This window comes from Indicator indicator, chromosome 20 (assembly GCF_027791375.1).
Source record: "Indicator indicator isolate 239-I01 chromosome 20, UM_Iind_1.1, whole genome shotgun sequence".
In the NCBI taxonomy this organism is placed as follows: Eukaryota; Metazoa; Chordata; class Aves; order Piciformes; family Indicatoridae; genus Indicator; species Indicator indicator.
In genome coordinates, this window is record NC_072029.1 from 17,711,901 (window position 1) to 17,728,040 (window position 16,140).

At 45.2% G+C, this 16,140-nt stretch overlaps 1 protein-coding gene across 1 annotated transcript; it reads left to right on the top strand.

Annotated features, from left to right (window-relative positions):
* The first annotated feature begins 6,119 nt into the window (after window positions 1-6,119).
* LOC128973715 (chymotrypsin-like elastase family member 3B) lies at window positions 6,120-11,573 on the top strand. Its single transcript, XM_054390104.1, is given in 6 exon segments — window positions 6,120-6,140; window positions 6,601-6,710; window positions 8,308-8,444; window positions 8,599-8,744; window positions 9,282-9,431; window positions 11,511-11,573. Coding segments are annotated over 6 exon segments (627 nt in total).
* The last annotated feature ends 4,567 nt before the right edge of the window (window positions 11,574-16,140 follow it).

Below are 16,140 nucleotides of genomic sequence, written 5' to 3' on the forward strand. Positions count from 1 at the left end.
AGATAGTTTAACAAAGCTAGAAGGACAGTGACTGGGGCCAGAGAGCTGTCAACATTATGATTCAGATTTGCCTGAATCCTCTTGGACTTTGGCTCTTCATGTGCTACATGACCACAACTTTTCTGACAGACTGTTTATAACTTATGGAAGTAATTTTTTTTTTCCTGCTCTGGTGAACTTAGCCATCCTTCTATTGTTTGGGTTAAGACCACATTCCTGAGCAATGCTTTGTCTCTACCAAATCCAAGACTTCTACTTGTAAGGATGTCTGTAAGGTAGGACGGTTGCTGTCTGGACTTTTTGTGAAGCATTTTCATTTAATTATCAAATACAGCACTCTTGTACTGTCCTTTTTCAATGCTTGAACCAAGTCCTTGCACTCTACAAAAGACTAATTTGATTCACCACTTTCTAGGAGCCATCCTGTTACTCACCAGGGAGACAATAGTGTTGCCATTGTTGCCTCAACATCTTTAAAGCTCAGTGTTCGCTTACCCTCAATCACCACAAACTCTTCAAGAACAGCATGAACCTGTTAGAAGCTGGCAGTACGGACAGCAGCACTCAACTTTGTGCTTGAGGACCTTGGGCCTTTAGCACTAAAACAAGCATTCAGAGTTCTTGTTCAAGATGTTAAAGCCATCTACTCTTTCCCTTCTATTCCCATCTTTCTGCATCAGCACATGTTCATTGAGAATCTGTCAGGTCTGTTATTGCAGACAAGTAGGTGTTTAGCATCATATCCTGAAGTTGCACAAGTCAATTTGAGCATCTGCTCTGCTGCAGCCCTTTTCCTTTAATCCCTCTGGGAAGGAATGAGATTCCAATTAGAACCTGCTTCTGCTGCAGGTGAACATCTTACCTGGAAATATCAAAATTCATCTGGAAAAAGTTCCAGAGCAAGGTTCCTAATAGCTATATGCTAGTGTTAAAGAGCAGAGGAAGCTGAGAAACCACTGGGGAGTTAAGGAACTTGAACACAGTATTCAGAAACTTATTAATAAATTTGTCATTGATAATCCCCCTGAGGAAGACAGGCTTCCTCCCTTTTTGTCTCAGTCTGGCTGAACTCTGTTTGTTTATCATGGGTCAAAACCATGCCCAGTAGAGAGCTCTCTTGCTCTATTGTTTTGCAGTGTCCAGACTTTGCAAAAAAAGATTAATAGCTTCACCTTCCATCAGCAGCAGGCTTACAAAGGAAGCATCTGGACAGAGTTTCAGATGACAACAAAAAAACCCTCATTCTGAGTCTATTAGTAAATCAAATGGGTGGAACTCATTCTTTATTCCTGAGTCCATCTGGCAAGAAACATCTCACGTCCTTGTGATTAAACTCTTTCATCTTTAAACCAGTGTGTGCAACCCAGTTGCCCATTGGAATCGTTTGTGGCCCATGTTATGCATGAAAATGTGACCAAGTATTGTCTGAGACTGTAGTGGCTGACATGGGGCAAAACCACAGCAAACAGTTTCACAATGTAGACATCTGCTGCAGTTTAGTTTCTGGTGTAGACAGAGTTCTGGGTCTGAAGATAAATGTAGAAAAGTTCTGGTTGAGCCAACTAAACCTCTGGTGTTCTGGCTTTGACTTGGGTTTGGTGATATTAAAGATACAGAACATGGAGTTGGTCACTTTACCAACTCTCCCGGTCACTTCAGCAGCATGAATATGTCACTTGGGTAGAAAGTTCAGGGTGTTCTTTATCAATGGCAAACTTGTAGAAGAGATGTACAAAAATGCCTTTCAGATGATCTTTGCTACCCTAGTTAATAGTCATGGTTGCCTCCTTGCTTGGTTGGAAGGTTCCTCCCAGTGATCTGAAAGCTCAAAAATTGTCATTCTTGTGGAATATGCCAAAGCCCTGCATGAAGAAGATCCACCGACCACACATAGCAACAAGTAATATCACTGCTATAATATCAATAAGTAAGGTACTTCAAGGTTTCCATCTTCTTTACCAGCAAGCATTTAACATCAACTGTATTGCTTAATGTCTTACCTGCCAGGGGCTTCAAATGTACTAGTGAAAGGGCTAATTTAAACCTGATGACAATGAAATGGGCAGTGAGGAAAGAAGGGATGGAGAATTGTATCCTAAGCAATGTAGCTCAAGCAAGGACCAGTAACAAAGGCCTGAGCAACAGGCTCAATGGGTGTGGCCTCAGATGAGACATCTCAGCTTTTTTCTTTTTCTCATTTAGCATGATTTTCTCACAGAAATGATCCAAGGTCACAGTTTCACTTTATCAGAGCTGTTCCTGAACAGAGGCAGCTGAACACCCAGGGCTCTGAGGACAGGATTACAGCACCTGGTGCACTCAGGATACTTGCCAAGTGGGGTTTGCCAGCAGAGACTCAGCTGCTGTTACTCTGGCCAGGGACCTTCTAGTTTGAGTGTATCCAATAAGCCCAAAAGCACTGTCCTTCCTTCCAGATCTTCTTGTCCTCGTTTCAGACCAGAGTTCCCATCCCAGGCACTGCTGTCCCTGTCTAGTGGTGCTGGTGTTGATTTTCCTTCTGGGTGAGAGCACACCTGAAGCTTCTTAGCAAGAGAAATTCTGATCTGCAGTCAAAAATTTCTTTGCTGTGAGTCCAAGTACACATATTCCTCAACTGCTGTCTTCTCAGATGCTTTTGTTGATTTGGCTGAAATACCAGGCACTGCAAACATGCTGAACTGAGAGTAGGCTAGATGGGCTTCTCCACCAACCAGTTGTAGGCTATTTATCTTGTTCTATTTCCTTTGTATTCAAGGTCAAAGAGAACGTTTCCAGTAAACACCCTGGGTGAGATTCTGATGTCATTAGTAGTAAGCTTTTCCATTTGTTTCAGGGGAGTTAGGAGTACCAGTATTTGTAAAGCTTCATGGACTGTTGTTTTCTTTTTTTCCTGAAGCCTACACTTTATTTTCTTGTAGAAAATCACACCCATAACTCTTTAAGAGTTGTGAAATCTGAGGATTTCAGTAAACTGCTTTCTAGCACAACAGTTACTTAACTGAAACAAGAGCCTGAATTATGTACCGAGTGTTCTGCAGAGATCAAGCTGCTCTGCTGCTAGAAGCAAATAAATAGGACAGTATTTCTCAAGACTTACCTCTCAGTTCTCTGTTGTACATAAATAATTTGAATTATTGATGTTTTGCTCCTTTCCCAAGATATTCAATATAGTCAAATAAATATTGAGAAATCGCAGTGTGAAACTTCAACTCGCTGAACACTCTGGTCTTGAGCTATCAAAATATTTAATCACATGCATCTTCTGCACGAATATCTGTGCTTAATGATTTTAATAGAGCTATATGAATGCTCAAAACTAATCATCAGTCATTAAACATATTCGAGTGGGCAACATGTTTTGCTACTCAAAGGAGCCCTTTGATTTGATTAGCAGTGTTTTGAATAATTAAGAGGTGCATAATCCAAGTTCTTCATACTGAACTGAGGAAACTCTGTCAGTTGACAGCACCCAGCTGTACAAGGTTGTTCCTGGAAATTGTCTCTTTGCTTGTAACATGGGAGATGGTTTTCATTTTGTGTCTTCTGTGCTCAATGTTCAGACAAGCTGAGAAGTTTTTACAGGTGTTTGAAGTATAAGAGCTTTTGATTCATATATCCCACCTAGTTTGTCAGTAGCATGTCACCATAATATAAAGACCTCTTGTATAAGTTCCTCTATATTATGAGATCCTAGAAACCTGTCTGTAGGAACTTGGGGGCAAGAATATAAATTGCACCTATGTATTCAGTGTTTTTAATGCCAAATTGGGTACTTACTATAAAAATGACTATACTGTTGACAACCTCTTTGGGTTTGCATTAGTTTTTTGTCATGCAGCAGTGCAAGATAGGACACAATCAGTAACATATGAAGGGTGGTTGCTGCATTTCATGTGATTTATATTTTCTTAGAAGGAAAGCATTTGAATTATTTTGACAATCACCCAAGCTCATGTGATACTAAAAAGAGACTGCCAAGGCCAGGAGTGAACTAAAACTATTATCAGCAGTAAACTGGATGCTGTTAGATGCTGAAGAGTCACCAAAAAGGGCACTGTTAGTTGTTTGTGCTCAAGTGATTTGACTGTCACCTTGAAAGCCATGTTGCTGAACTGGTGGAGGGAACTTCTCTCTATCCTGTGTGGATGGAACAAGTCCTGCAGAGTGAAGCCAGCCCCCCTGGCTCCTACTACTCACCCTGGTGAAGACAGCTCCCTGGGAGAAGGAAACACCTTTTTCACAGCCTGTTCATTCTAGCTTTGATTTGTTTTGTTTGTGGTTTTATTTTTTGAATGTATCTAATTTCACCTCTAAAAAGAAAAGGCGAGAGTGCATTTTAACTGAACAGAGAATCCCTTCTTTGCCTACTGTAAAACTATTCTTATGGTACCTGTTGTATTCATCTGTCTGTTAAATAACCAACAAAAGAAATTTCTCAGCTAAAAGCCTGGCCAAAGAAATCTTTACAATCAGCATGGTGGGGAAAAGGTGGTAGCCCAACTACTGAGAGCAGAGCAGAGATTTTTTCAGATGCATTGCTGGGGAAGAGCTATAAGAACAGCATGGTGAGAATCACCCTAGGCTGGATTTGAAGTGAGTTGTTTTGTGAAAATCAGTCTTCAGGAGAGTCTGACTTTATTTGTGGTAACTCAGTCACTGTCATATTCAAAACATGGGGTTTAGAACAGAACTCTGTGGTTGTTGTTCTTAACTAATTTGCAGATCTACCTTTGGGCAACATTTTGGGCAACTGATCATTGTAAGTGATGGTTCTGAGTTGATGTGTGTTGCTACAGGAGTGGAGAAATGGCTCTTTAATGATCAGCTTGTAAAAGCAATGAGCAATGAATTGCTGATGGCAAGCAGAAGGATGACAGGCCACGTAGGATCAGCAGCATGGTAGCTCTGCTTCCTGCTATTGGCATGGATACCTCAGGGTGTCTGAGCACTGGACACAGGTTGCCCAGGGTGGTTGTGGAGTCTCTGTCCTTGCAGATATTAAAAAACTGTCTGGACATAGTCCTGGCCAACCAGCTCTCAGTGGCTCTGCTTCAGTAGGGAAATTGGACCAGATGACCTCCATACTTCCAGACTCCACCATTCTGTAATTCTGGGACCTTTCCAATTTCTCAGAGATAGCCCAAGTTTCTTCCAGCTGCAGCATCCCTCTTAGTCATAGCCTAGCTCCCTACCTCCCCTCTGGCCACTGAGAGCCAGCATTTTGGGTCAGGAAAAGGAAAACTTATTCAGCAGGGAAGAGAAAGCAGAAAAAAATCATAAAAAAGGTTCAACATGTCCAACCAAGACTGAGCCACCCTGAGTGGTTACACTTCTCCCTGTTTGCTATTGGTCTTTTTGTCTAGTTGACAAAGATCATGTTGGACAGAGTGGCAGACAGCTGGACTGACAGGTACATTTCTTACAAGGCACTACAACACTTGCATCAACCATTGCTAGTTTGGAGTGTTGGCTTCTCAAGCCTGGGTTTGGCCTGCTTTGGTTTTGACTTGATCTGAGAGCACTCCAATTTTTATTTTTTTTTCTTCCTGGCCCTGTGGGAACTGTGCAGTGTGGAGGTGTTTGTTTAACCTTGAGCTCTGCCTTGAAGAGTTCACTGTTCCCACTTTTTTTTTTCTTTTTTTTTTTCCATATAGGGAAAATTTTTGATCAGTTTAATAAGTTATGAGTATAGATAAATAGTATTGATCACAAATTTAGACACAGCTTCTTATCAGATTATTTTAGCATAAAAAGATTTTTTTCACGGGGTAAAATGCTACCACTTCAACTAAAGATGTTTCAGTTTCTGGTTCTTCTTAGTTGCCTGGGTAAGTTGCAGTTGAAATATTTGAGATGGGGAAGAATGAACCTCTCAACTTTTATGTGGTGCAGATTAAATCTTACGCATCTTTTTCTCTATAGTTACTGTGCTAGGGCAAAACCTAATGTGGACACAACAGTTCTGGCTGGAAGCTTTTGTCTGTAGTGTGAGAACAAGATCTCCATGAGAAACATCTGGTAGTTCTCTGGGGCAGGGGAGTGGAAACCTCAACCCTGAAAGAAAGGTGATTTAGCTTGGTGCACAACCACCTGGCAGTTAGGGTGGGGTTGTAGGGAGTATGGGAAACAAGTCAGTTTATGTGAGAACTTTTTATGGCATTTTTCAACCATGGAGATTTTAAAGACAGCCTCCAGGATGGAGAGCAATCGCAGGGTCACCACATGCAAGTCTCAATCACTGGATCTTTCAGACTTGCTTAGGTGGCTGCCCTGCACAGCACGAGGTTCTCACTGGCAGTAACCCATGGTGACTGATGCTCTTTAGGAATCCACATGACAAACTGTGCTGCCTTTTTTTTTTTTTTTTCTTTTCCCCTGTGTGGTTAGGGGCAATCTCTGGAAGTCCCCTAAGGGATGTTCTTCAGAAGGATGTACAAACGGGACGAGTAATTGGAGGCTATGAGGCCAAACCACACAACTGGGAGTGGCAGGTAATTCTGGTGTCTTATACTGACAGCTTCCACTGTCCAAAGGCACACATATCATTTCTGCAGAGGCACAGCATGGCTTGGGTGTGAAATATGTTGTTGTTTGGTGCAGGTATCTCTTCAGATTGCCTACGATGACTCCTCAGGGTACTACGCTCACGTTTGTGGTGGAACCCTTATCAGTGGCCAGTGGGTCCTGACTGCAGCCCATTGCCTCAGCATGTGAGTAAGATAAAAAGCTTTTCTGTTCTAATCCTTGTTCTTGCTGCAGATGGGAGCCAGACCCTTCTCATCCTCCGAGCTCCCCTCTTGTACCAATCCTTGCACAGCTGGACACTTCCCTGCACACTTAATCAAGGGAACTGGAGAACTCAGTTTGCTTTAGCCTTGATTTTACATATTAATTGCTGACTTCCTGGGAGTGGAAATCAAGCTGATTGCTGATTTGCATAAGAGGAGGTGTATTTGCATGAGCATGAGCATTTGCATGTTGAGGAACCTCCATAGAGAGGGAAAGACTGAACAAGAGGCATTTCCTCACTCATGGCCCACGCTGTACAATTTGCTTTGCAACATGTCCAATATGCACCACCTAAACAGTAGAGTGTGCCACCAGTAAGCCAACACTCCTCTTTAACTACTTATGCCTTTGGTGGGTGCCCTTACAGTAAAGTGTAACAAGCTGATCCTTAAACTCTATTTCAGACAGATGCAGAGATGCAAAATGAATGTTCTCGTTCAAGACCAAGCTCAGCATGGTTTGCTGATGCTGCACTTTCACTTACTTCAGCAAACTGCAGGCACCATTCACCTAATTCATAAGAGCATTTATGGACTCCTGGAATCCTAGAATCATTTAAATTGGAAAAGACCATTGAGTTCATTGAGTTCAGCTGTAGCTACAGTCCATTGAAAATCCTCTGGTGGAAGGTAGAATGATTACATTGGTGCAAGGTCTCAGTGGTGCAGGAATTACACTGCAGAGCTAGCAGTGGGGAGTGGATTTTTTTACATCCCATTTACATTTCATTTATATTCATCACATATTCTGCGATTCACTTTCAGGCCACCAGGAACAAACTACTGAGTGGCTCTGGGTGAGCACAGTCTCTTGGAGGAGGAGGGCACTGAGTACTGTATTGATGTGGATAGAATCTTCATTCATGATGGCTGGAATCCCAGTGAGATTGACAATGGGTAATTATTCTGACGGGCTGAAGGATGCTTGGCAGCCTGTCCCACTAGCATTCATTCAGCCCAGCTCCCAGTGAGGCTGGATTTGTGGGAAGCACTGCAAGATGATGCAGTGGAGGTTTCCCAGAAGGCCTTTTCTTGTGGAAGTGTAACACAGTGTCTGTGTGGATTACCTCAGTCCTGTTTTGCCCAAGATGGGGGAACAAGAGGGCTCGCAGATGGATCCAGGATGCAGAGCAGATTCAAAGGCTTGCCAAGGGTCACACCGCTGTTTGTGCCTGATAAAGTTGCCAGCAAGGAAATGCTGAAGGACTGTCCTAAATCAGAGGCATGCCTGCCCACCCAGAGTCCACTGAAATTCACTCTGAGGCTGGGTGTCTGCAAGGCAGAGAGAGATTTTGGGTTGGGGTTTAGCCCTTTGGCACCTAATGGCCTCTTCTCTCCTAATTGATCACATTTTCCTGTGATAGCCATAAGGATTAATTAATGATGTTTGCAGTGTGCTTGTCCATCCTCAACAGAGGCTAAAGACCTGTATAAGGAATCAGATATGAGTGAGGACCACCTGCTTCATGACTAATTGAGGATTTTCAGTAAAGACTCTTTTACCTCTATCCCATTTCAGCTATGACATTGCCCTGCTGCACCTCAAATCTTCTGGCTATGCCAATGGGTTTGTTGAGATGGGAGTGCTTCCACCTCAAGGAGACATTTTGCCTGATTTCTATCCCTGCTATGTAACTGGATAGGGGTTGGTTAGTGGTAAGCAAGGGGGAAGGAGGAGTTTTGAGGGTTCCTCCTGGTTTCAGAGGACCACGGTGCAGGTAAGGCTGCGTGAGGCAGGTTCCTCCTCAGCCCCTGGAGCTCCTGGACCAAAGTCTCACCCTTTCCCAAAGTCTCACCCTTTCTTTGCTAGCGGATGGCAGAATTGCAGACAGACTGCAGGAGGTGATGCTGCCAGTGATTGGCCATGAGATCTGCTCCCAGGACGACTGGTGGGGTTCTCAAGCAAAACCCACTATGATCTGTGCAGGTGGAGATGGCACAAGGGCTGGATGCAGTGTAAGAACTGTTACTATCTGAAGATTTTCAAACTCCCCCCTTTCTCTTTCCTTCCTATATGACCTTGCTATTGCTTCAGCTGGGACCTGTTTCTGCCATTTCTTCACCTGTTGTGATAGTTTTTCTGCAAATCCTGGCCCCTGTGCTGCCTTCTGCTGAATAGTTAAACCAGAGTGCTCCACATTCCACCAACCAGCCAGCAGACAGAAACTCACAAATATTCAGAGTGAATCTCTCTTCTGATTTTGAGGGGAGATTTGCCCTTTCTTCCAGAAGCATATCCCATTGACCAGATCCTGTGGGCTACTAGATTGAGGCTTTGGCAGTTCTCTCTGCCCTCATCCAAAGGGTAAAGTTGTGTAGGACTTCCATCTTACCACTGTTCCAATGTTGCTGTCATGTTGCATCCTGGGCTAGGCAGTGCTCCTCCATGCTTGTCACTTTTCTTCTTCCCAGCTGCTCCTCAATCCTGTCCAGTCATTCCTCAGTTGCTCAGATACTTTAGCTTAACATGTTCCACTCCTTCCTCTGATGCAGGGGGACTCTGGGGGTCCTCTCAGCTGCTACAGAGACGATCACTGGGAAGTCCATGGGATTGTCAGTTTTGGGCTTGTTCCTTACTGTAACACCTACAAGAAGCCAACAGTCTTCACACGTGTGTCAGCCTATGTGGACTGGATCTACAGTGTAAGTTGCTTTGTGCCTGCAAGGTAGCCTGATGCATCTCCCATGAGGACAAGAGAGTGCCAGAGGAATCAGTCTTTGATTTATTAAACCATTAGGAGTTGAACAGAGAGATCTAGGGAGGCCTAAAATCAGGATATTCAATGGTACTTCTGGTGTAGTCAAAGGAAGCTGCCACCTTGGAGTTGAAATGCTCTCCTGAGGACCACAGATGAAATTCAAGCCAAGCAGGAACTGTCCAAACAGTGACCATTACCATTCACACAGACAAAACCTTACTGCAGAAAACCATTAGCTGCTGCTGTGGCAAATGCAGCAAACATAAAGCATCTCTACAGGTGCTGCACTGTGCACTCTCAGCTTTACATCTGGTAATGAGCAATGAGATTTTTGCTCCCAGAAATGATGTCTGTCACAAGGAACACAAGGCACAGGGCATGGCTTTGTGAAAATGCTGCTGTAAAATACAAGGCCTACTGGAAAGAAAAGTGGGGAGAGGTATTTTAAATCATTGCAAGGAAGAAGAAGACTGCTGTGGTCTCTAAAGCTTTGTAGGTGAGAACAGGTTGCTTGAGCAGTCCCCTGGCCCCTTCTTCAGATCACTTCCATGCGATGGAGACGTGTTATTCTCACTCTCTACTGAATTTACCTCTTGTGTTTTCCAGACTATGGAGGAAAATGGGGGTTTCTAGAGAGGAATCAACTGGTGCTCAAATATGAGAGGGCTAGAATTGAAGAAGTATCTCTGCTCATCAACTCTTCTTTCATCTCTTCGGACTATGAGTTGCAAGGTTTGGCTAAGAGTATAATAAATTATCAGTGATTGCAACCAGTGAGCCATTGCTGTATTTGTACTGGCTCAGACCCAGGCACCAGGGAAGGAGGCTGCAGCAAGTGACACAGCCTTTCATGACAATGTAAAGTGATGGCTGTGTCCTTAACCTGGGGCTGGGTTGAAGGCAGCAAGCACAACTCTTTAGGGCCGTTGTTTTGGCACCAAAACCACCCTGCAGAAAATTACCACAGTGGGGTTTTCTGCTGAGGGATCCCATAGGGATAAACCCACCAGCAGCAGGGGTGGTCAGCAGAGCAATGATGTGACATTTCTGGGCATGAGTATGAACTGGGGGAGGAGTGGCTGGAGACCAGACCTGCAGAAAAGGATCTAGAGGTGCTGGTTTACAGCAGGCTCAATGTGACTCAGCAGTGTGCCCTGGCAGCCAAGAGGGTAAATTGCATGTTGGAAGTACATCAAACAGAGCATGACCAGTCAAAAGATGTGATTCTTTTGCTGTATTCAGTGTGAATGTGGCCTCAAGTTTATTGAGTCCAGCCACAGACCCTACTCTACCAAGTCTGCCACTAAGCCACATCCCCAAGCACTACATCTACACAGCTTTGAAACACATCCAGGGATGATGACTCAACCACTGCACTGTGCAGCCTGTTCCAATGCCTGACAACCCTTTCAGTGGAGAAAAATCTGCTAATCCAGCCTAAACCTCCCCTGGTGCAGTTTGAGAACATTCCCTCTTCTTCTGTTACTAGTTACTTGAGAGAAGAAACAACACCCACCTCACAACAACCCCCATTCAGGTAGCTGTAGAGAGTGATAAGATCTCCCTTCAGCCTCCTTTTCCCTAGACTAAAGAGCTCCAGTTGCCCCAGCTGCTTCTCACAAACCCTATTCTCTAGGCCCTTCACCAGCTTAGTTGCTCTTCTCTGGACCTGCTCCAGCACCTCGATATTTTTCTTTTATTGAGGTGCCCCAAACTGAACACAGTACTCAAAGTGTGGCCTCACCAATGCAGAGTACTGGGTGCTAGCAGGATTTTTGCCAGCCCCCCTCTCTTTTTGGCAATGCCCTTTTCTTCTCCCCAAAAGCCACTAGAGGGCATTGACAAACCAAAGCGATACACAGTACACTTATCACCAACTAAGAAAGAAGGCTTCTGGGCCAAGAATGATAAAATGACAGCCTTGCACTCTGGCCTTGGTGTTTGCTCATAGGCATACAGAGAAGCTGTGACACACAGGAGCTGCTTTTCACTGCTGTTACCCACAGGTCTGACTTGCAAACAGATAAATCTTCCTTATTACAGCAAGCGCAACCGAAAACGAAACCAGCAGCGTTCAGGCTTGTGAAGAAGTGGAGTCCCAGCTGTATTTTTAGCTCTCTGCTTTATTGGACTGTACTTGGCAGTGTCTCCTGGCTGCTCAGTAGTTTGGTAACTCTCCTCTTTTGACAAGTTAAAACTTTCCTATCCCTTAAAATTACTGCATGGTTCTGGGTCCTTTCAAGACAGCCTGCTGCTTTATCAAGTTCAAGTATTTAACTTCTCCTGAAAGAGCCTGGATCTGTTAGGCTCAGTGATGGAGTAATGTCCCTTATAAGAGCACTTGAAACATGCTGGCATCTGAGATCCTGGCCTGGCTATGTTCAAGATTTTCCCTTTGAGTTTCAGAAGGAATTAATAAGACACAGATCAAAGGGTTTAGGAAATGAGATTTTTTTTAAAAAAACTACTTCCAAGAATTATTCTGATGATGTGAAGTTCAGTGCTCAGAGTGCCTGGTGGTTTTGCAGTGCCTGATGCCTGGGCTAGGGGAGTCTATCTCTGTGTGCTTATTGCATGGGCCATGGAGGGGTTTGGGGATGTCACACAGAGTCCCAAATCCTCCTTCCTGGCCTGGTTTGAGCAGAGCTGGGAACGGCTGGGGATGTTGCTTCTCCCTAGGCCAGAAGCACTCTGGGACTCTGTTAGCAATTTACTGAGTATTCATGTGCCTTGCTACCACCCAAAACACTACAGCCATCCTCTGTTCATACCTGGAGGAACAGGCTGTCCCTGTCTCTGCCTGCAGCCATGTAACTGCCCCTGGTCTCTACAAGGTAGCCATGGTCATCAGGTATTTGAAACCTCTTGTCACAATCTGCTCTGAAAGCTAGGTTGGACATTGCTCCTTTAAATTCTTCCTCTGCATGAGCAAGACCTGGACCTGTTACTGCAACAGCCAGGAGGAGGAACATGAGGCTGCATGACCAGGAGCAGAAGAATCAGGTGCCTGAGACGTACAGCTCTAATTCAGGGCCATTATCACGTCCCTGGTGCCAAGACAAGTTATTCTTTCCACATTTTGATGACAGGAACAGCTTGTGCTGCTCAGCCATGATTTATTGTGTAGGATGAGAGGAAGCTGATAGCCTGGCAGCACATGGACAGGGTGCATGTGCTTCTCCTGTGCCTCATTTACCTCTCACTGTCCAAGAGCCTTGCTAGAGCTACTGGTACCTCAGTGCTGCCAGGCAAAGCTGTGATCCCTGGAGCACACCTCAGGAAGCCTGTGAAAAATGGCATGCTTCATGCAGGTTTTACTGTGTGAGGATACTGAGTGTCACAGTCACCTAATATCCAGTGATACTAGGAAAACACAACTGGGCACATCTCTCTAATGCTCATACTTAGAGTTCTCATCCTTTTCTTCAAAGCTAGGTGGTGAGGATGAAGCTAAATCAGGGAATGAACTAGATTTTGGAAAACTGATTCTTCCTGCATCATTAGGGGGAGCAGAAAAAGGAGACAACTGCAGCAAGAGGAGACATCTCCTGAGGCTGGTCCTGATAAGTGTAGGGTACTCAGGTGAGGTGTAAAGAGTGGCTACAATATCTTAAGCTATTTGGGGAGACAAGGCTGTAGATGTGAAACATAGCTAGGGAGTGCAGGGATCAAATACAATGGTTAGTGCCATTAGGAATTTCTGAGGACATCCCATCTCACCCCATCCTTCCATATCAAAGGGGCACAGCTCTCCTGAGGTCCCTTTTTACCTCCACCAGCCCTATGAAGATGTCTTCATACCCTGGAGCATCTCAGCTGGGCCAAAACACAACAGAGCTGGGGAATTTTAAACCCACACGGAGGTAAGGTCAACAATGGAGACTTCGGTCACACCACAGCTGAACAGAAGTGTTCTGGCTATAGATACTTTATCTAAATCCTACCCTGGGGCTGCCATGATTTTTCAGAATAACCCTCAAAATCTGCAGTTGCAATTGTACCTTCACCCAGTCATTCACTTGATCACTTGCAGACAAAAATGGTGGTGATTTGAGACAGGGATTTGGGACTATGTCTAACAGCTACAACGGGCTCCCTTGCCTCCTGACAGATATTCAGCTTTCATTGCTGGAAAGCTCTTTGGGATGCTTTGACTATGAAAGGCACTTAAGGACCATTAAGTTCTCATTGCTAGTGACTCCAAAGTAGTAGCCAAGTATTTATTTCCAGGGGAGTGCAATAGGTGATAGTTTCCTAAGCAGGGTATCTCAGCAGGTTTATTTTGGAGGAAGGTCATTTTATGTTATTCCTCCTGGTGGCAGGGTTCTCCTGTAATTTTTAGCCCTGGTGTGTGGCTCATGTGATCTCCAGGGAATTACTGCCTCCAGTTCTGGAGCCCCTATTACAGGAAGGATCTGGACGTGCTGGAGCATGTCCAGAGAAGGGCCACCAGGATGATCAGAGGGCTGGAGCATCTCTCTTATGAAGACAAACTGAAAGAGTTGGGGCTGTTCAGTCTGGAGAAGAGAAGGCTTCGAGGAGACCTTATTGTGGCCTTCCAGTATCTTCAGGGGGCTACAAGAAATCTGGGGAGGGACTTTTTAGGCTGTCAGGTAGTGATAGGACTAGGGGGAATGGAGCAAAGTAGAAGTGGGTAGATTCAGATTGGATGTGAGGAAGAAGTTCTATACCATGAGGGTGGTGAGACACTGGAAGAGGTTGCCCAGGGAGGTGGTGGAAACCTCATCCTTGGAGGTTTTTAAGGCCAGGCTGATTGTGGCTCTGGGTAACCTGATCTAGTGTGAGGTGTCCCTGCCCATGGCAGGGGGGTTGGAACTAGATGATCCTTGAGGTTCCTTCCAACCCTAACAATTATATGTTTCTATGAATTGGGTCCCCAGGTCATGCTGAGCCTTTCGGTTACCTTGGCTGTACCAACCTGAAAGTCTCCACAGTCTCCATGCTCATGCCGAAGTATTTCAGCTCACAGGTCACAGATATTTGTGCTTTGGTGGGGTTCACGCGCTTCCTAATGCAATGGAGTCAGAACATGTCCGGCTACAGGTGTTTTGGTCCCTCACACAGCTTCCCTGGCCAAAGTGTAGGCGTAGCTATGAGTTTTTTTGAGCACTTACCTTCTGAAGACAGTTTTCTTCCAGCTGTGGATGTGTGTGCCGGGCCAGCCATGGAGACACATCTATGCCCCAGGACATCTGCACCTCTCCTCTAGACCTTTGAAAAAAAAAAAAAAGATGGGTGGTTGGGAACTAGATGATCTTTAAAGACCCTTTCAACACATTCTATGATTTAATCTTTGTTTTATTTTAGTTTTTAATATGATATCTTATTGAGATACACATTGTCTCTGGTCCCACAGAGGAGGACAGGTGTTGCCCAAGAGCAATGTGGCCACCTCAGAAGTTGGGTGAAGGAGGCAGCTGCCCAGTAGATGGCAATACTGCCATTCGGCAGCAGGCTTACTGGTGCAAAACAGGCTGACGGCAAAGTGTGGATTAAGCAGCATTGCAGACTCCTCTGGTCATAGCTGTGAAGGAGAAAACTTAGTTCTCTCTACTAACAGCTTATCTGAAGTGTCCTGTCAGCCAGAGCTCAGGCAAAGCAGGAATTTTTGCAGAAGAAAAACACTGAAGCAAGAATATTTACATTTATGCAATGCATTTAGCATCATCGTTTCTCCAGATGCTAAGGACTCACGTCTCCTCCAGAGATGGTGATGACAGAGGGACCCTCACATGGGGCAGAAATCAAACTGCTTTAATTCTAGTGTGTGATGTGGGTTGGTTTGGTGAAGAGGACACTTACTGACAGGGCAGTGAAGACTTCTGTGATGTTGAATATCAGGACAGGCTGAAAGTGTTGGGGTTGTTCACCTCAGAGAAGAGAAGGCTTCAGGGAGACGTTAGAGCAGCCTTCCAAAGGAGGCTGACAGGAGAGCTGGGGAGGGACTCTCCATCAGGGAGAGTAGTGATAGGACTAGGGGTAAGGGTTTCAAACCTGGGATACTTCTGTGCTCTTTGCAGCAGACATGGGGCAATTTTACCTCCTGCAGTGTTCAGCCATGCAGTGCAAACCTGCCTTTTTCTTCTATCAACCAGACAAGTGAAGAGAAAACGTGTTTCCTCCCAAAGCTGCTGCCTCTAAAGCAGACACAAGCCCTGCCATGCCCCGTGGAAATGCCCCGTTGCTGCAGAGCCAACACCTCTGCCCTCACCTCGCCCTGGAGCCTCTAGTTTGGTTTTTTCCTCTTTGGAGATAAACTCCATCCTGTCTATCATTTTATAGCATTTCCTGCCGAGAAAGGCCCTCGGGTGCCCCATTGCCGCCCGGCGCCAGGTCTGGAGGGGCTGGCGTCAGGGCCTGTCCCCATCCACAGCGGCCGTGGGCTGGTCGGCTGACTCATCCCTGTTCCGGAGCCTGCTCCACCACCTGCCGAGAAAGGCTTTCTAGCCTGGCAGCTGCGCACAGGCTTCAGCTCTTGCAGGCATCTGAAAACGAAACGAAAGCAGGCGATGAGTAATTCTGTGCCTCTGGGCGTTACAAGCACGGTGCACAGAGTGGCCGTGTGAAGGGGGAAGAAAAGAAATCAGTGAAGATAAAGAGGGTGATGAAGCCCTAAGCAAGGTGGGGAGTGT